The 19,126-nt window shown below is 51.9% G+C and overlaps 2 protein-coding genes across 3 annotated transcripts in view; one reads left to right on the top strand and one right to left on the bottom strand.

Moving 5' to 3' along the window:
- The window catches only part of FANCI (FA complementation group I), a 24,431-nt gene extending 14,516 nt beyond the window's left edge, over positions 1–9,915 (top strand). For both annotated transcript variants that reach the window (XM_027745256.2, XM_039389593.1), the window contains 14 exons: positions 1,150–1,313; positions 1,729–1,805; positions 2,257–2,373; positions 3,076–3,127; positions 3,693–3,820; positions 3,954–4,022; positions 4,151–4,238; positions 4,538–4,722; positions 5,329–5,385; positions 5,466–5,525; positions 6,236–6,322; positions 7,369–7,464; positions 8,007–8,132; positions 8,965–9,915. In XM_027745256.2, the coding sequence (XP_027601057.2) occupies positions 1,150–1,313; positions 1,729–1,805; positions 2,257–2,373; positions 3,076–3,127; positions 3,693–3,820; positions 3,954–4,022; positions 4,151–4,238; positions 4,538–4,722; positions 5,329–5,385; positions 5,466–5,525; positions 6,236–6,322; positions 7,369–7,464; positions 8,007–8,132; positions 8,965–9,030 (1,372 nt within the window). In that variant the 3' untranslated portion in view covers positions 9,031–9,915. The remainder of the gene's footprint in view (positions 1–1,149; positions 1,314–1,728; positions 1,806–2,256; positions 2,374–3,075; positions 3,128–3,692; positions 3,821–3,953; positions 4,023–4,150; positions 4,239–4,537; positions 4,723–5,328; positions 5,386–5,465; positions 5,526–6,235; positions 6,323–7,368; positions 7,465–8,006; positions 8,133–8,964) is intronic.
- On the bottom strand, positions 8,635–19,126 carry POLG (DNA polymerase gamma, catalytic subunit). Its single transcript, XM_027745258.2, has 23 exons — positions 19,062–19,126; positions 18,207–18,813; positions 17,703–17,898; positions 17,130–17,297; positions 16,733–16,879; positions 16,494–16,573; positions 15,853–16,035; positions 15,561–15,721; positions 15,222–15,345; positions 14,927–15,151; positions 14,666–14,786; positions 14,412–14,483; positions 14,180–14,299; positions 13,844–14,004; positions 13,676–13,729; positions 13,461–13,578; positions 12,876–13,011; positions 12,529–12,775; positions 12,327–12,449; positions 11,850–12,021; positions 11,376–11,584; positions 10,152–10,309; positions 8,635–9,474 (listed from the first exon to the last, which is right to left on the bottom strand). The coding sequence occupies exons 2-23, from the start codon at positions 18,779–18,781 to the stop codon at positions 9,413–9,415; spliced, it is 3,612 nt and encodes a 1,203-aa protein (XP_027601059.2). The 5' UTR covers positions 18,782–18,813; positions 19,062–19,126; the 3' UTR covers positions 8,635–9,412.

Below are 19,126 nucleotides of genomic sequence, written 5' to 3'. Positions count from 1 at the left end.
CTTTGCTCCTGAGAAATCAAGTGGAGGCACTACGGTTTCTGTGCCAGAGTGAGTGATACAGCTCTAATAATGGTACTTGGCCTGGAAGAACCAAGCACCATCAAACTCTCATTTTCAGCCCCTCTCTGACTTTTGGCTCATCACTCATTGTCACAGAGAAGGTAGGATGATTACAGGCTGAATTCTTGAGGCCTCTGGAATGCAGTGAAGTTTAAATTCACTTCGAGCTACAGTACAAAACAGATGTATGAGGGACACAAGCTTTAGAAAACATTTTTTGTAGGACTTCTGCAAGATGCTGGAAGACATTCATGCATCTAATCCTTTGGAAATCCAAGAATGTGAACCATGTAAATGTCTTTTGGAATCTAGGTCATATCTGCATGGGGTCTTTTCAGAGCCCAGTCAGCAGAGAGCACAAAATGCAAATTACCCCTGCCATGCATAATGCCGGTTTTGTGTCTCGCCCCAAATAATAGAGGCTATTTTTGTTGCAGTCATTAGGACTACATGTGAGCTACATGTTTTGCGTGATTGGACATTGAAATAGAATAAGATCATCTGTGCAGGCGACAGAACTAATGAGAAGAAAGGAGAGGGAACAAAAAAGGGAAGAAGTGGTCTTAGGGGAGCAGGAAAAAGATGTTTGCCTACAAATAGAAAAGTCTCCTTTGGGCCAAACAATTTTGCTTTCCTCACAGCTTTTTATTTTGCCTGCCTTTACATTTCTGATTTTATTTATAGACAGCCCTGTAGTGAATTCTGACATTTCATAGATCCAAACTGCCAAAAGAAAAGCTCTTTTTGTCACTGGCAGATTTGACACCAGTGGTCAGGGTTTGGGTAGCCTGAGAAAGAAAGAAAGCTGGATGGAAGAAATGAGTGTATAAAGATGGACTCAAAATGGGATTGGAAGGTCCCTTGGCACCTGGAAAGAATTAAATTATTTAACTGTGCAGAAAGAATGCAGTAGCTGTTTTGCTGACATTGAAATAAAATTTTAAAACCAGATCTCTTCTCCCACCACTTTCCTATAGAAAAAAGACCTTCCAATTTAGTTATATTAAAAATACAATCCTAAGAGTAGAATCTAGTTCTTGCCCTGTGCATCCAGCTTTACTGGACTAAATCTCATCTCTCATCCCACAGGGTTCTGCTTTGGAGGTACACTTCAATTCCCACTGTTGTTGAAGAATCAGGGAAGAAGAAGGGAAAAAGCATTTCACTCCTGTGCTTGGAAGGTTTGCTGCGGATCTTCAACACGGTGCAGATCCTGTACACTGCCAGGATTCCCCAGTTTCTGCAAGCCCTGGGTAGGCACATAGTACAGTTCTGCTCTGGTTTCTGACCTCCATGTTCCAGCCCATGTGTGTGCAGGTAGGGACTTAGCAGCCTTTATCCATAACAAGGGAGAGAGGGGTCTGGTCCTTGTGTGTCAGTAATAAGGTGGGCTTCGTAGCATTTGTGTCACACCAGACACAAATTCCAGAGATATCTTTACCTGCTTTGACAGAGCTCTAAGTCTGTCAGCAGAGGATAGTTGGGGTCTGATATAACATTCATCTATTTGAAGTTTGCCTTTAACACATTTCCCCGCTCACCACGGTTCTGCAGTCTGTATTCCTCCTCTAGCTGTGAGCAGTTGCAGTCTTTCCCACTTTTGGAAATAAATCCTGTATTCTGCTCTTGGCATTTAGCTTTTTTTCTGCACCTCTCTGTCTCTGCCAGATATTACTGATGGTGACGCAGAAGAAACGGATATTAATGTCACGGAGAAAGCTGCCTTCCAGATCCGACAGTTTCAGGTAAGTACCACTGTGTGCTGCAAGTGTTCCAAAGCACTTGGAATCCTGGCAGAAAGCACTGCTAGCTCTCTTTTGCTTGACCACAGGGTTGAGTATGTGATAGCAACTGTGGCACTGATTCATTACCAGTACAGAAAAGTTTCTGATCCCTAAGAAAAGCTTTTTCAGGGTGCTGTGCAGAGCTGGATGGAAGTGCTTGTGTATTTACAGAACTATAGGTTCTTCAGTGCAGCATAAACTTATCTGAGTATTGTAAAAGTCATACTGAGTCATAAGCAGCCTCTGTGTAAGCACTCCTAACAAAAAGCAGTACCTGCTCTTTAGAAGACTCCTCTTTTTATACTCTTTGTTATTCTCCTCGCTGCTGATCCCTTTATCTGCTGCAGCTTCTGGTTATTTGCTTCTCCAACACATGTGCACACTCAGGGACTGTTTTCCTTCCTATGACCAGAGGTCCCTGGTGAACCAGCTCAGCAGTGCTGAGGATGACTTCAATGCCAAGGAAACGCAGTCACTCATCACAGTTCTCTCCACATTGTCCAAACTCCTGGATCCGGCCTCGCAGCAGGTACTTCACAGCCTTCATGTGGTGGCAGGGATGGATGTTGTAGCTGCAGGTGTGGGAAGGAGATTATCAGGTTGGGTTGGAATCTACAGGCACATGTGTCGAAAGAACAGTTTTGTTACGTTCTCAAGGGTTCTACTGTCACACTCCTGCAAGGACAGTTAAGAGCAAGTTTTCTTCTCATCCCACTGCTGCATCTTCTGATCATGGCTTTGGGCACCTGAGTGATTTGTTTGCCTGAGCAGGGACTCCTAACAGAGCCTAGTTGTAGTATTGTCTCCACATGGGAATAGAGGCAAAAAAGGCCAGCAGACTTGTGTCCAGTCCAAACTGGCTGAGTGCCTAATTCCTTCCATGCAAGGAGTCATTTTCTAAAGTGCCCGAATTTTACAAGCTAGGAACTGCACTAAGTGTGCCAGAAGTCTGGAGTCATCATTTACCTTAAATTAAATGGAGCTGTTACTTTGTCCAAGGGAATGTATTGCCATTCCCATCCTGGATCTCAGCTTTTCACTTGTTAGTAGTTTAAGTGTCTGTTATGGAACTTCATAGAGCACAGCTGGGTGCCTTCTGTCAGGAGGGGGGACTTCACTCATTTTCTTTTGCTGTGATTCATTGTCTTGAATTTTTAGTAGTAGTAGTAGTAGTAGTATTGTGCTTTGAATTCTGTTTCGAAGTCATGATATCTTTTCTCTTTTTCTGTAGTTCCTTCAATTCCTGACTTGGACGGTCAAAGTTTGCAAAGAAAATGCTCTTGGTAAGTAAGCTTTGGGGAGCATGTTTAGATGTGATGTGTCAGGTCTGATATTAGACCCTTAGATGCTCTGCTGTTGTCTGTCCTGGTTTTACCTCTTTAAGATACATTCATGTCCCATTCTGTGGCAGATTGCCATGACATTGTGGTTATTAGCACAAATCTTAGAGAAAGAACTAAAACTATTAGTGTTGCTGAAGAAAAGGAAGCCACTCACTTACCTGAATTTTCTCCCTTGTTATTTAGGCTCAAATTGAGATTTATACTCTGGAAAGATAGTATTCTTGTCAGAGTTTGTATTGCACTTCCTCAGTGCTTTTGGTCACAATTTTTCTGTGAGCTGAGGGCTCCAGTGAGCCACACTTCCCCTTGCACTATTACATGTGATGCCTGATGTTTTGAACTCTGCTGCTGTAACTGCAGTATTTTGATAGGATTTTAACCTACTGTGGATCATTTTGGTTAAATCCGCACTGAATCTGAGACTTCCCCTCGCTGGATGTCTGGTGTTCCTAAGTAGCTGGGGGAGCTCTGCGCCTGATAATGTGTTGTTTTCTCTTCCCCACAGAGGATATCTCTTGCTGCAAGGGTTTGCTGTCTCTGCTCTTCAGTGTCCACGTTCTCTACAAGAGCCCGGTCAGTCTCCTGCGGGAACTTGCACAAGACATCCACGCTTGCCTGGGAGACATAGATCAGGTGTGATGCAGAAGCAGCCTAGCCCTTCATCACATAGTGCTGTCAGGGCAGAATTGAGTGCATCTCTGGTATAAACTGTGTGACAGCAGCTGGAGTTTTATTCACCAGAATTTGTTTTCTCTCCTCTGGCCAGGACATAGAAGTGGAGAGTCGGTGCCATTTTGCCATAGTGAATGCCAAGACTGCAGCCCCCACTGTCTGTGTGAGTCAAAATACTGTGTGTGGAACAATATGTAGAGTCCAGGGATAAGGTGTGACAAACAGCTTGCAGGGTCCCGTTGTGCCAAACTCCTCCCAAAACCTGTTTTGTTTTTGGTGTTTCTGTCTTAGGTGCTGGTTCTGGGTCAGGTGGATAAGGTCCTTGAAGAGGTGGATTGGCTTATCAAGAAACTCACCAGTCTGGGGTCCAACACATCAGGTAATAAAAGTCCAATTATTAATGTTACATGTTTTGTTAAAACCAGATGAAGACAGAGGGGAAAAAAGGTATCTTGGGATTTTAAGACAGCATCATCTGAGGGCAGGTTAAACTCTCCTTCAAGCTGGTTCTACATGAACAATGTAAGATAAGGGGCGTTGTCACAAAATCCCTCCAGTGATCCCTGTGCCACATGGGTGCTTTGTGCATTGGACACAAAGAGTGCCTTTTGTGCCTCCCACCTGCACAAAAGGATTCATTAGACACACATTCACCAAGTATTCATCTCTTTCTTCTAGAAGACCCTTCTCAACCATCAAACCAAACCCAGGCTCTGGAGAAAGGTGTAATTCTGCAGCTGGGAACTCTGCTGACAGTCTATCATGAGCTGGTGCAGACTGCACTCCCAGCAGGGAGCTGTGTGGACACACTGCTGAGAAGCCTCAGCAAGACATATACAATTCTCACCTCCCTCATCAAACATGTGAGTGTGCTCCTCTGACAGTGAGCTGGCTATGAGCTAAAAGCTTTCTTCCCATCTGCTGCAGCAAGCTCACAGTGACCTCAGCAGCTACACTCAGAACTGGGCTGTTGATCTCTTGCAGGAGCTGAGCCCTTATTCTGTTGGCTTTCATGCCCTCATTTTTGTGACCTTTCTGAGCAGTGATAGTTGTACCAGTGGAGATAAGGGGAAGCTTCTCTCCAGCTCAACTTGGCTTTCCATGGCTTGGAGTGGCTTTTTCCAGTATATTTTGTGGGTTCCTTTGTGCAGGTCTGTGCCAGAATGAACAGCACTAACAGTGTTCTCACGGTACTCGTCAATCCTGCCCTTGCCACTCATTCCCATTAAAGGCCTGAGGCAGGACCTGAGGGAACAGGGCCATGAAAGCAGGCCAGCGGAGCTCCTTTGAGACAAGGTGGTGAATGCCCCAGAGCTCTTCTCTCACAGCTCTGTATAGCAAGCCACTGTGGGGGACAGTTGTTGCAAATCCTGCCCTCCCCAATGCGCTGTTGGATGAGCTGCTTTGAGCTCTGCCTGGATACAGGATGAGAACAGCATACCTAGAAGAAACTCATGGTTTTTTTGCAGTATATCCAAGCTTGCCGCAGCACCTCGAATACGATTCCAGGAAGGCTGGAAAAGCTGGTGAGTGTGAGCAAATTGCTGGAGGAAATGGTTCCTTGCCTCGAGTTAGGAGTAACACCAACCTCTCTGCTGCTTTGCAGGTGAAGCTCTCAGGTTCCCATTTGACCCCACAGTGTTACTCATTCATTACTTATGTACAGGTAAGGCCTAAATTAACTGGCAAAATCACAGTCAGTCTATCTCATGCTGAGTGGTGTATCAGCTGCAGTACATGGGCACCTTTGGGGATTATTAATCTTCCTGACATGAGTTGAGTTTCTTATAGTTCAAGCTTTACTATGTCAAATAATAGTATAAGACATTTCAGCACCAGTGGGACTGAGCATGCTGATTTCTACTTGAGCAGGGAAGGAGCTGGTTTTCAGTTGTTTTTTTTTTTTTCCCCTGTGTTCATGTGGGTTTTTTTGGATGAGATTAATACTGCTGTTAACCACAATGGCAAATAAAGGTCAACAACACTGCAGTCATCACAGTGTGAAGTAATGTGGGTGCCAAAGACTGCAGTGCTGAAGCTGGGATTTATCTGCCTGGAGAGGAGCTGGGTACTTGTGTGAGGACCACAGGAATTGAACAACATATTGGGGAAGGTGTCGTGGTGTGCAGAGCTGTCACTGCTGAGGACTTCTCACACATGCATATTTCAGAATGTATAAATTACGAAATTAGTTTTTCTTTCCTTATTTTTTTTTTTTGGTGTTTACTCTGAATTCCATTCTTGTATCGCTACCTTTCTGTCATGTAGCTGGTAATGCTGTTAGCTGGCCAGAGCAAGGACTTCTCTGGCTTTACTGAGCTGGCCTTTCTTCCCTGCTAACCCTGTAATGACACATCTTTTGGCATCCTCCTTCAGAACATCCACAGTGAGAGCTTAAGCTTTATGGAAGAGAAGAAAAAGAAGAAGAAAGAGGATGAAGCTGCTGCAGTCTCCACAGTCATGGTAAGACTGACTCGCTCTGTCAGAACATGGGCTGTAGTTGAACTTGGAATCATACCTTGAGGCTTGTGTTACCTGGTGGCTTCTTACAGATCACCAGGGACAAACTGTCATTTGGGCCTTTAAGTAAAAATCAAATTTAATCTACTGTAACTTCAGAGAAGTCTAAAAAAGCAAAAACAAAATACAACCAAAAAACCACAATGAAAAAGCCACCTTCACTAAATGCAGCCTAAAAGCTCACAGACATGAAGGAAAGGTCAATCTGGATAGTCTTGTGTTCTATGATATTTTTAACATTTGGGGTAAGCTATGAAATTACAGATATGGGCTAATTTATTTGAACCACTATTGCATTCTCTTTAAGTGTTTCTTAATTTTATCAGTACATTTAAAGATGAAGGAATGGATTCCACTAAAGTAAAGCAGTTGAAAATGACTGGATTATTTGGTTGGGAGCAAGCGAGCAGGCTGGCAGGTTCCTGGTCCTTGATGTCCTTTGTTTGTGCTCCCAGACAGCATCTCCTCCATCTCATCAGCTGTCCCAGACATTCCTGTGATGTTAAGGGTTTAAAAGCCACAAGCATGATCTTCCCAGCTCTTCCCTGAGTGTATGGAAACGGGCTGAAATGCTGCGTATCCTTTACCACTCTGTCACCATGGGGAACAAATACCAGTAGTGGTAAATAAACAGGACAACAATGTGGTGAAACGTCAGTGTGCTCCTTGCCTGGACAGCCTGTGCTTGTGATGCCTTGGGAGAGCTGGAGCAGAGGAACTGCTGCTCCCATTGCTCTCAGGAATATCAAGGGCTCTGGACTGCAGGCAGAGTACAGAGCAACACATGGGAGAGCCTCACTGCAGAACCATCCTGGGAGTCAATTTAAAACTAGTAGCAAAGCTGGCAAGGCTTGCTGGGGCAGGACTGATAAGGAGTAAGGCTACTGAAGACACTTGTCTAAACTGGGAACGTCATGTTCTTCATGTCATGCTACAACACCATTGTTCCCTTCTAAATCTGACCCATCACACTCCTCTCTGCATTTCAGGCCAAAGTGCTTCGAGAGACCAAACCGATCCCAAACCTGATTTTTGCAATAGAGCAGTATGAGAAGTTCCTTATCCATCTCTCCAAGAAGTCAAAGGTAATGTAAAGCAGAGCTCTTCTGAACTCGGTGGAACAGTGGGATCGAGGGCATGGTGGAGAGCTATAGCTGGTCCACCTTTAATAATGCTCAAATTAGAAAGGTGTAAGGACTTTTCAGCCCTTGCCCACACTCCTGGCCCAGCAGTACTGAATTGCTGCCATACTGATACCAGCCCATGTCAATGTCAGTCCTGCCTGTGACCTTACAGTGTGTGGTTTCTGGTGGAGGAGAAGCGTGCACACCTCAGGCCAGCTTTCCTCACCCCTCTCTCCCAGTCTGTGTCATGAAATGTACCACAATGGGGTACTACATGACCGTGTGAGTAACTGGCAATCACTTGGCTTTTAGGAACACATAAATGGGCCACTGGATCGCATGGGAGTGGGTGCTTTTTCACCTGCCTTTTGCTTCAGTCCTGCGTTATTACTGTGATGGACTCAGTCCCAGTGCTGTGCAAGAGACTAGGCAAGGTAGAGAACTAAAGTAAGATGCTAATGGCTTGATGTCTTCTCCCCCTGGTTTCACCTTGGTTGCTGCAGGTGAACCTGATGCAGTACATGAAGTTAAGCACCTCCCGGGACTTCCGCATCAACGCATCCATGCTGGACAGCGCCCTGCAGGAGCACAACACTGAGGATGCTGAGAATGAGCCACACAATGACCAGGTCAGCATTCATTTAGCTGCTTTTACTGATAGGTTTCCCTCTCTTTAGAGGCCAACTGTATTTGTGGGTTGTGCAGGCATGTGTGAAATTAGGACAGCCTGTCTTCCCTGGGTTAGCTCTCACTTTAATACTCAGCTAATAGGAAGGAGTGAACAGTTACTCTGGTCAACCCCTATACCCCAGCCCTCTGCCTTGAGTGGCCTTTATTTCCATGTACTAGCTTTCTGTGTTCCTGGTCTTAGGGAAGTGAAACTGCTCTTAAGGCCTTGTTCTTTGCCTCAGCAAGCAGAGAGGTCTATCAGTGTTACCCCTGAGGACCTACTGCCTGGCCAGGATCAGGCCTTTGCAGCATGACGCAAAGTGGTTTTGCATCCAGGTTAACTTTTGTAGATAAAGACCTGGCAGGGCAAACTCTGCAAGGCATCATTCTCCTCAGACCCATCTCTACTAGACAGTGCTGGTGAAGGCAGCATAACCTGTGCTGGATAAGAAGAATAAGCTGTTTGCTGATTGTCCAGGTTTTTATTGGTGTATCTGTCCATATTTTCCTGAGTGTTTCAATAAACCAAAACCCAGGACACAGTCCCTGTCCTGTGCCACTGGTAGCCTGTGATCTAAGTTCCAGCATGAATTCGAGAGGGGAGTTGGCCCACAGGGAAAGTCTCAGTGGGTGACAGAAGTCCCATATTCATGTCATTTAGTTAGGGAGAAAAAAAAAAGAGCTAAATCCTTTTCAGCACATCTGGTTTCTTGCTTTAGATAAACATTCCCTAGACTAATCACACAAAAACAATCACAGTCTGTACTGCTACTCTCTCCCTCCCCTCTCCAGAGCAGCGCAGCAGAGCACACAGATGAGAACCAGGAACCCAAAAAGAAGAGACGGCGAAAAAAATAAACCGGGGCTGCTGCTGCTGCTGCCTCCTCCCACAGTGCCTGTTCCGTGGTGGATTCACCTTGGTCTTGGAGAGCTGCATGTATGGAGATGATGGTTTATTGTTTCTCTTATCAAATACTTATGCCTTCTTCCTTTGTGCCCACGGGAGTGCAAGCAGCAACTCTGGCCCCTGTCTCAGGTTTTACAGGTGGCCGCTGCCCTCAGAAGCGCCTCTGCTATTCAAATATGCTGCTACCAAAATCTTCTTCCCCAGGAACATCCCTTCTTACAGCAAAAGGGAAATGGAGTGACTGGGATCAGTCCCTGCCAAAAGACCTCCTTAAAGGACAGCGAGGCTCTGGCACACAGTCTGGACAACTGTCCTTCTGGCACTCTAGCGTCGTCACTTCTTCTCCAGCGAACCTTTGGTTATTTCAATTATCTGATATATATCCAGTGCTTCCCCTGGAAGACAAGGGGACAGTCAGTTCCCTGCAGTACACTCAGACTCTGCAGCATAAGACAGCGATAGCCGTGGTTTGCTTTAGTTCAGAGCGTGTAGCACAGAAAGCCTTAAATTTATTCAAACTTCTGTTTTGGGTGGTGGTGAGAACACAAGAACCAGCACCAGTAGGAAGCTGGGAACGCAAGCTGTTCCACCTTGGAGTTGAAGCTGCCACGTGCAGCTCCTGAGCAGTGAGAGGCCACAGCTTCCTCTGCCCAGGCTGGTTTTGCCATTATGTTTTTGCTGTTTTGTTTTTGCTGACCCTGATTGCGATGCACTTGTTTAATTTGCCTTGTTCTTGGTGAGAACACAAGTGCCCTTTTTGCCCACAGAGCACAAATCCTGTTTCTAAAAGCACCTTTTGCCTGTAAGACTCCTAATAAAGGTTACCCAAGGGTGGAGTGGCTGATGTGTGCAATGACTGAGAGAACAAATCTGAGGGCAGGTTTGTCCTTTATCTGGGAAACAGCTGCTGCACAGCAAGGAGATGATGGATCAGGAAGCAAGGGGCTTATGAGGTGCCTCTGCCGAACAGAGGAGCCCTCAGGGAGTGACTACTTAGGCCAAGTGCTCTGCCTAAGCTGGGGATGCCCATGCAGAGGGGATTACAGGGTGTAGCTTGCACAGACATGCTCACCTTGAGGGATGCCATACTTCTCCATCCCCATTGGATTTGAGGGCGTCACACAGTTCATGGTCACCTCTTTCCTTAGGCACTGGTCAATATCCACCGCACTGAAGAAAGCCACTGACTGTGGCAGATCCTGGAGGCCCAGTTTGTAGGCAAACATGCACCTGGGAGAACAAGACAGCAGGTGGGACGCTGCTGGACATCACTCTTGGCCTTGTCACACCCAGTTCCAATCAGCCACAGCTTCACCAAAGTGGCCAGCCACCCCTCACAGGTCACTCTGCACCCACATCGCTCAGCAGGTGGGGGACAAGGTGCTTTTTAAGTCCTGGGTAGCAGGAGGGTCAAATATTGCTAAAGTGGGTGTGGGAAGAACAGAGTAACAGTCCCTCCTCAGAAATAGCGGAGCCTCCTCGGGAGAAAGGAAGAAACCAGCCCTTCACTGCTGGCTAATCCTCCCAGGCAGGCAGAGCAGATGCTGGATTTTCCCAGCAGGAAGCCCTGTGCTTGCAGGAGCTGGCACAAAGGCAGGAACGACAGGGTGCCCGTCCCGCTGTGTCTGCTGCACTGGCACAGAAAGGCTGTTTGTGGTGTCCCTGCCTCCGCACGGGAGAAAACAGCTCAGCCTTGGATGGCTCCTGTGTCACCAAATAACCCCACAGTGCTGGGAAGGGGATTTGGCAAAGCTGGCTGTGCCACAAGCTGGATCAACAGGAACCCTTTGAGATCAGGAGCTTTCTAGGCTGAGCTTAGTTTTGCATGGGGCAGGGAAGCAGTGGGACTGTAGAGACAAGCCACGCCCCCTGCTCTCCCCTGAAGGCAGCAGGGAATGAGGGATGGGACAGTTTCAGGCTCCCAGTTGCTCAGCCAAGCCCGAGGGCTGCTGCCACAGGATGGCTGCAGACCAGAAGGGAGCAGGAGGCGATGTGTTCCCATCCCAACAGAGCACAGTGACTGGCCCCATCTCTGCAGGAGCCAAAAGCTGACGATATCCCCCTCTTGCCAGCATATTATCCCTGGAAATCAAAGCCGAGGTCTATTTACAGCCACCTTAAGTCACGCATGAAGGAACTGCAGCCTCCAGTGCTGCTAACTTGCCCTGAGCAGAAGAAAACTGCTCTGCACCAGTTTGCTGTAAGCACAGCCAACCCCAGCCCCTTTAACTTGCCTGTCTCACCCCAGAGGCACTTCTGCTCCTCCCCAGGAGACACCACAGCTGTCAGGTCTCACCTTGTGAGGAGGTTGGTGATCTGCAGGGCCAGGGCTGCCCGGTAGCGGTCTTGCTGCTGGACCAGGTAACGCACCTCGTCGTGGATGCTGATGCAGAAGCGCCCCTTGATGTCGAACTCCTCAAAGAGCCACTTCATGGCGACCAACATGAGGTGCAGGTAGTCAACAGCTGAGCTCTGCACCACCCAGTTCACTCTGCTGGTCAGAAACTGGTGAAAGGAAACAGAAATGGATAGTAAGAGAGCACTGGGTCCAGGGCATGGTCCCCCCTACAGGACAGCTCCTGTGAGAAATCTGTTAAATTCAGGGTTGTTGGGTTTTCTTGATCCCACAGAGATAAAGGGACAACGGGTTTCCTGAATGGCTACAAGAGCCTACTGGGTCTCCAGCACCTAAGAAGGGCTGAGCACGGAATCGCCATCTTGGAGAAGATGAGGAAAGCCCAACGCTCGGCAGCCCAGAACTCATCCTTACCTCCCCCTTGACCACGGCGGGCTCCAGGGCCCTGCTGATGTGACAGCCCAGCACTGGGGTCTGTGGGGTGGGGGATAAGGCGATGCTCTCCAGCTTGTTGAACATTTCTGACTCGGTGCCTCCAGCCCACACTCGGTGCCCCACCACATTCCACTTACCCCTCTTCCGGGACCTGTGCGGCAGAGAGAAGGTTTGATGGAAGTGTGGGAGGAGGCTGCAGGTCCCTGTTTGAGAACCTCAAACACTCCCTCCTGGCTTGAGGCAGCTGGATGAGACCCTGCTAATTTTTCACTGGGAGAGTGGGTGAAATTGAGAGCCCCCCCCAGATCAAACCTCCCTGGCCCTGGAGGAGCAGAGAGCACCAAGACTATCAGCAGCCCCATTTCCCTTCTCTGCCCCCTGCCCATCAGGCTGCAGCTCCCTCTGCCTCACATCCCAACGGATGCCACAGAGCCACATAGGCTCAGACCATCTCACCTTTTCATGGCTTCTCTCTGGAGTCGCTGGACATCCTGGGCTGACACCGATCCATCCTCCGCCCTGTCCACTGCCAGGTCCAGCTGCCTCACCAGCCACTCCCCCTCCTCGGACAGATGAAACCTGGAGGGAAGAGCGAGTAACCCAGCTCCTGTGGGGCACTGCCACCATCCCTGTCCCTGCTCAGCCCGGGAGCACCCACCTGCGGATGCCCTTGGTGACCGCGTACATCTGCTGGGCCTTCTCACGCGCCTGCTGCTGCGTCAGTCGGTGGTTGAACTGCATCAGCAGCCGCTCGGCGAAGGGCTGCCCGGCCCCGTAGATGCGCCCGTAGTTGAAGACCTTGGCGTGCTCCCGGCTGATCCCCACCGTGGCAGCCGTCTTGCTGTGCAGGTCCGTCGCATTGCTCTTCTTGCCCTGCAGGGTCATCCAGCCGAAGGCCGTGCAGCCTGTGGGAGGGAAGCAGAGGTTGGACATCAAACGGGATCAGGACTGGGAGGTCACCCCACTACCCAGCAAACGCTCCCCTGTGGCGCAGCCCCGGCTCACCGTGCATGCCAGCGAAGTGCGCCTCGCCAAGGACGGCGGCTATCCAGAGCTCCTGGGAATCCACGTCTGCGCCCACCAGGGAGTAGCCGGGTGGCACCTGCACCATGGCTTTCAGCTCACTGCCCACCCGGTCAGCCTGCAGGACACAGTATGCAGCTCAGCACAGCCCTCTCCTCCTCCCCGGCACAACCTTCCTCCCGCAGCTGCAATGTGCTGGCACAGCACTCTTCATGCCCCTCAGTTTTGCTCTCAGTCAAAACCAGGTTTAACACACATATGGGGCATCACCCACTTGGTCAGTCCCTCCAGCACAAAAGAAGGGGAGCTTGAGGAAGGACAGAAGCAGGCACTTTGGTGTTTTCTTCTCCTTCCACCGAATCCTGAAGTCCCAGACCCTCTGCTCACTCCTTCCCCTCTCCCCAGCTCGCAGCACATCAGCAAGGGAAGGGCCCCAGCACTGGTCCTGCCACCTCAAATCCCAGCATCCATCCCCCACTCCTATTTCCAACACAGGCAGCTCCCACCAGTCCAAAACACACAGAGGGCACCTCAAAATACCCCATAAGGATCCAAGCAGGGCCATACCCGGGCATTGCTGGCTGTCAGCCAGGTGGGCTCCACTGCCCGGCGGGTGATGGTGCCTGCGGTCACCACCTGCGGCAGGATGGCTCCGTAATTGTCCTCCTCGTTATAGTCAGGATGCCTGGGAGAGAGGTGAGGGTGAGCACCATCCTGTGAGAGCCCTCCTGGCGTGGGGTAGAGGGAACAACAGTCCAGATTTGGGGCGTTCCTCCCCGTACCTGGTCACCACACGAGGCAGCTCTCCCTTCTTCAGCCACACCACTATCTGGGAGCTGGGGAGACACAAGGCAGGTGAGATGCTGAGCCCCCCATGCACCCATACGAACTCCCCTGGTCACAAAGCAGCCTCCACCCACAGGGATGTCAAGGTGAAAGCAGCTGCTCACCTGATCCGCTTGTGAGCATTCCTCCAAAATGAGATCATTTTGTTAATCTCAAGGGCTCTGGTCCCGTGGGTGCGGCCCACAGCAGCCCGCAGGGTGCCATCCTCCATCTGGGGCAGGAAATCCTTGGCAAAAGGGCTTCCCACATTGTTTTCATTCCCGTCCTTTAGCAGGAAAAGAGGTGTCAGGGCTCAGTCACCACCAACCCACAGTAATAAAGCTCTGTGCATCCTCCTGTGCCAGCTACAGACACGCATTTCCACCACCCAATCCCATGGGATGAGATCACGTGGGTCCCAGGAGCGCTGCAGCACTGGAGTGACAGGAGCCCCAACTTGCCTTGTGAGGTAGCTTGAAGAACCAGCACCCAGGGATGTTGACATCGTTGTAGGGACCATTGCCATGGTGGTACAAGGGCTGGCTCATCTCCAGCCTGTCGCACAACTCATCCACCTCCTCCTGTGACCAGCAATGTGAGGTGATGCCAGGAATACCTTCAGGCATGGTTGGAGGGGGAAATCAAGGAAAGAGGGACCAATCCACCACTCCATCCCACAGGAACCCCCCGTACCTGCACCAGGCTCTGGTCCACCCTGCCCATTTTCTCCTCTGCATCCACTTCCACACGGCTCAGCTCCTCCACCTGAGGCATAGAGGGACCATAGGGGAGGCCAGGTCAAACACCAATTATCCAGTAATCCTTATTATAGGGAATTTTTTACTTGCAGAGCCTGGAGCTACACACAGGGCTGGTTTTCACACGCACAGAGGAAGAAGCCCAGCCCCACACCTCACTCCCAAAGGACCCTCCATCCCTTCCTTCACCTTCTGCCACATTGTGCTGCCATCCATCACCAGCAGCTCGTCCTCCATGGCAGCCTCCAGCCCCGGGGGCTGCTCCTTGCCTTTCTCCAGGCAGTACTGCTTGTACAGGCTCTCAATCACCCTGGCAGAGGAGAGGACAGGGCTCACACAACCACAGTGGGGCCTGAGGCTCTGGAGCACCACCTGGGCAGAGCCCCAGAGAGCTCCCAAATACCCCCACGGAACATCCCCCAGCTCAGTAGGCTACTACATCCTTCTCACCTGTATGGGCAGGAAGGCTCATCGATCTCTGAAGGGGTTGCTGGCAAATTGTCCTGCCGTCCTGGCACCAGGTATCCCCAGCCATGCTTGTCTGAGTAATGGAGAGGGAAACCGTCCCAGGCCAGGCGCATCAGCTTCGGGGTCACCCTCATCTGCAGGCTGATGAGGCTGGGTCCGGGCACCCACCCCGCCTCCTCCAGGCGTGGGCACAGCTTGCGGTACCAGCTGGGGAGCAGCAGGGATGGGTCAGAAAGCACAGGGCAAGCCCTGGGGACACCCAGGGTCCCCAACTCACCCCGGGTGGCCTGGCAGGTGCTGGAGTCTCTTGGGTTGCAGTGCGACAGTCTCCTTCAGGCGCTCTAGACAGAGCAGGCTGGCAGGGACTTTCAGCTCCTCATCCTCGCCAGGGGGACCAGGGTCTGGTGGGACAAGGAGGACTGACTGTCAAAGAGCCTCCAGGACACTCCTCTGGGAACAGGGACCTCAAACCAGCCCCCCACCACTTGCCCAGCATGGGGACACAGGTCAGCAATGTTTCACCTTGAAGCACCGACAAACCTTGTCCTTTTTTCTGGGCACCCCTGGGAAGGTATCCCTGGAACACCCCTTGTCCCCAGGGATCACCTGTGCTCACCCTCCTGCCACTCCTGCGCTGAGCCTTCTGCACCTGTTGCTGCCAGGGAGACTTGGCTGTTCCCATCCTCATCTTTTTTCTTCTTCTTTTTTGGGTTCTTCTTTTGTTTAAACTCCTGTGTGTCCCACTCGAGATCCCAGAGCCAGGGGTCATCCTTGTACCTGATGACATGCTGCTGTCACACCACAGCTTTGTTCCTGTCCCTCACATCCACCCACAGTCCCCCAAGGACCATCTGGCATCTGGGCTCCTTCCTGGGAGCAGCAGGACCTGCAGTCCCAGCCCGTGGTACCTGTGCTCGTGCAGCAGCTGGCAGGCATCGTTGGCCAGGTTCATCAGGGACTTCTTCATCTCCTTCTGCAGCTCCTCGTAGACGCCCTGAGCATCGTCCAGGTACCTCTTCCAGTTCCCATTGACCGGCAGGTAGGACACCCCCATCTCCAGCATCCCTGCAAATGTCACAGGGTGGGGGCACCTAGAGCCCAAAGCAGTGAGGAATTAGACATCTGACGGAGCAGGTTGTCCCTGGAAGCACCAGACTACGACAGACCATGAACGTGTCTTCACCCAGAGTTTCCCAGCTTCACACAAGAGCCTCAGTGCTCCTCCCCTAAACCCACAAGGATCCCTCTATCTTCTGCCTGCCCTGTGCATCAATTGCTGCCATAAAAACAACCCTATGTAACAACCCCAAAGCTGTACCGCTCTGAGCTGCCTCAGGAGACCTACTCACCTCCTCCAGCCATGCTGCGCTGCTGTTTATTCCTGCTCACCTACACAGGGGAGGTCTGACATCCCTCCTGAAAAGAGCTTCAGGACACCCTAAGGACAAGAGGAGCCACATCCCATCCCCAGAGGGATTGTGACCCTTCCTGCTGCCCACTAAGCCCACAGTCCCTTGGCCAACATCAGTCAGAGCTTGGCAACTCTCACCTCTCCATGAAGAGTGGCAGCTGCTCCTGAAACACCTCGTGGGTGGCCTGGACATCACGGGCACAGTACGACATCAGGTCCTGGGGACAGTGGTAGGTTGGAGCAGGCAAAGAAGCCACCCCCCTGCCATCACAGGGCAAGGCACTGGGGCTGTCATAGCAACTACCCCAGCAGCTGGTACCACCCTGCTCCCATCTCCAGCTCCCACTGTCAGGATGTGATGGGATGGCCTCCCGCACCTGGAAGTTACTCCTGATGTCAGCCATGGTCCCCTTCACAAAGATCTCCCGTGCCTCCTTCTCCAGCGGCTCCCCCCCGACGTAAAGCGCATGCACATCCACCAGGTTGTTGATGCTGCTGACGTGCACCCAGTCCCACAAAGTCATCTATGGACAATGGGGGGTCAGACAGTGTGGGACAAGGACTGGCCATGGATGAAATCAGGAGGGATAAAGGATGCTGCTGCTCCAGTTTAAACCAACGCCACCTCATCTGGAAGGTGCTGGGAGAGCTTCACTCAGCAAAGCTGTTCCAGCAGATCCCATTCTGCCAGTAGAGGAGCAAATGGTCCCATTACAGCAGCACACAACCCCCTCCTGCCCAGGCCACTGCCGGTGGCTCAGCTCCCTCACTCACCGCTGGCCCCTCTGTTTTGCTGCGTGTTTTCTTCATGTGCTCCTTGACCTGCTGCATCCCCTTCCTCTTGCCATGCTTGGCAGCCATCCAGAGGCTGCGCTGGAAGCCTGTCAGCCCCGAGATGGCCATGTGCATGCTCATAGTGTCCAGGAAACGCATCTTAGAGCCCTGGGACACAACAGGGGGAAGAAAAGAGAGGGTTTGGGAAATGCTGAAGAAGCTGCAAGTCCTCTGCTCAAGCTGCTTTTGTCAAGACAAGGCTTTGTCTCCCACATCCATCTTTTGAGAGCCAAGAGCACCCCCAGCACAGGCTGTCAGCTGCTCAAAGGCTCCTGCCGCACCCCCAGCTGCCAACCTGCAGCCTCCAGCAGCCTTCAGCAGCCTTATGGGGTGCAAGAGTATCTCTCTCTAAAGAGATATAACCTCAAAGTACTCTGGAGGACAAAGTGAACACAACCCTGGGGTACCTGTGCAGAACAGCATCTGCAAAATAACCCCCAGGAGCCAATGCAAACAGTTATCTGTGTCAGAAAATGCAGCTGCTGGGCATAAAGCAATGGCTCGGCAGTTCACCTGGATAAGGTACTGCTCCTTGATGAATGCCCGGTCGAAGGCCACGTTGTGCCCCACCACCACTCTCTCCCTCCAGTCCTCCTTGCCGGCACAGCTGGCACCTGCCGGGCTCTCCATGGGGATGAGGTCGGCCAGAGTGAGGTGGCTGGACCAGGAGTATCGCTGCTCCAGCAGCCGCCTGCTGCACCACGAGTACCTGCAGGGGACACGCAGCTGTAACAAATAAAGCAGGAGCTCCTGGGACAACAAGCACCTGCTGTGCTGTGGGGTGCTGAGCAGGATCCCACCCGTGGGAGAGAGGTGACACACCCTGGGGAGTGCTACGCTTGCTAACCAGGACACACATACCACATCCCAGAACCGTGCTCTGGGGCTTTGTTGTGTTTTCCCTCCAAGCCAGTGGAACTGCAAGAAAAGGCTCCACTCAGGAGCATCCCCATCCTCCCGAAGCTGTGTCCCCCCCACTGCTGTGACTCCCTTATCACTGCTGGCACCATATCTCACCAGGCGTTTGGTGAGACCACCACAGCCAGCGTCGGGCAGTGGCCATCAGCCACGCACACCTCCACGTCCAGCACCATCGCCCGCTCCTCGGGGAAGTCCACAGGCTCTGCTCGCCCGTCAGGGCTGTAGCGGGTCCAGCCCAGCTGCCATGCCCACTGGGCAGGCAGTGGGGGCAGCTCACACCGCAGCAGCTCGTTGGCCGCCTCCAAGTAGGGCAAGCTCTGTTTCTGCGCCAGGAGGCGAAAGTGCTCGTCGATGTTGTCCCCGTACATGCGGGGCAGCCGCAGGTCCACGTCGGGCAGCGTGGAGGTCTCCTTGCCGCACAGGTCGTGGCGCTGCAGGTGCTCCACGCTCCGCTGCACGTCCGCCGCCGAGTAGCACACCTGGGCACCGCGGAAGATCTGCTCGTGGAGGGTCCTGGAGAGCATCTGGATGTTGAGGGGGTTCATGCGCCGCTGGCCCGTATTCTGGCTCAGCTCCTGTGGCAGCGGGCGGCTGGCCGAGGAGCTGGAGGGGCATCGCTGGGGCTGGGGGCTGCAGCCCCTCACCGACCGCCTCCAGGGCAGGCGCCTCATCGCCCCCCGCTCCGGGTGTGCCCCGGCTGGAGCTGCGGGGAGAGAAACGGCGCGGGGTGAGCTCGGCACTGACCACCACTGCAGGCCCCCCAGCAATGCCTTGTGCAGCCATGCACCCCTCTGTAACAGCGGGCACGGCTGTACAGCCACACCCCCTGTACAGCCGTACCCCCTGTACAGCCGTGCCCCTATACAGCCACACCCCCTGTACAGCCATACCCCCTGTACAGCCGTGCTCCCCATACAGATGCTTCCCTCTCAACTCAGTCCAGGCTCCCACCTGGTCCCCTCCGCGCCTCTCGGGCCTGGCTCGGCGGGCAGATCCAAACCGGGACGCTCCCGGCA

Source organism: Pipra filicauda, unplaced genomic scaffold, assembly GCF_003945595.2.
Source record: "Pipra filicauda isolate LSUMZ 115617 unplaced genomic scaffold, ASM394559v2 scaffold748_size112454_pilon, whole genome shotgun sequence".
Taxonomy (NCBI): domain Eukaryota; kingdom Metazoa; phylum Chordata; class Aves; order Passeriformes; family Pipridae; genus Pipra; species Pipra filicauda.
Note: the sequence above shows the minus strand (reverse complement) of the source record. Positions and strands in the feature narration are given on the sequence as shown.

What these genes read in the sequence shown, in the direction of transcription:
- POLG (XM_027745258.2), bottom strand. Translation starts at nt 18,781, where the DNA reads ATGAGGCGCCTGCCCTGGAGGCGGTCGGTGAGGGGCTGCAGCCCCCAG. An exon ending in AGGAGCAGTACCTTATCCAG is followed by an intron (nt 17,298 to 17,702) that starts GTGAACTGCCGA and finishes GTTGTGTCCCAG; the next exon opens with GGCTCTAAGATGCGTTTCCT. An exon ending in ATCACCAACCTCCTCACAAG is followed by an intron (nt 10,310 to 11,375) that starts GTGAGACCTGAC and finishes TTGTTCTCCCAG; the next exon opens with GTGCATGTTTGCCTACAAAC.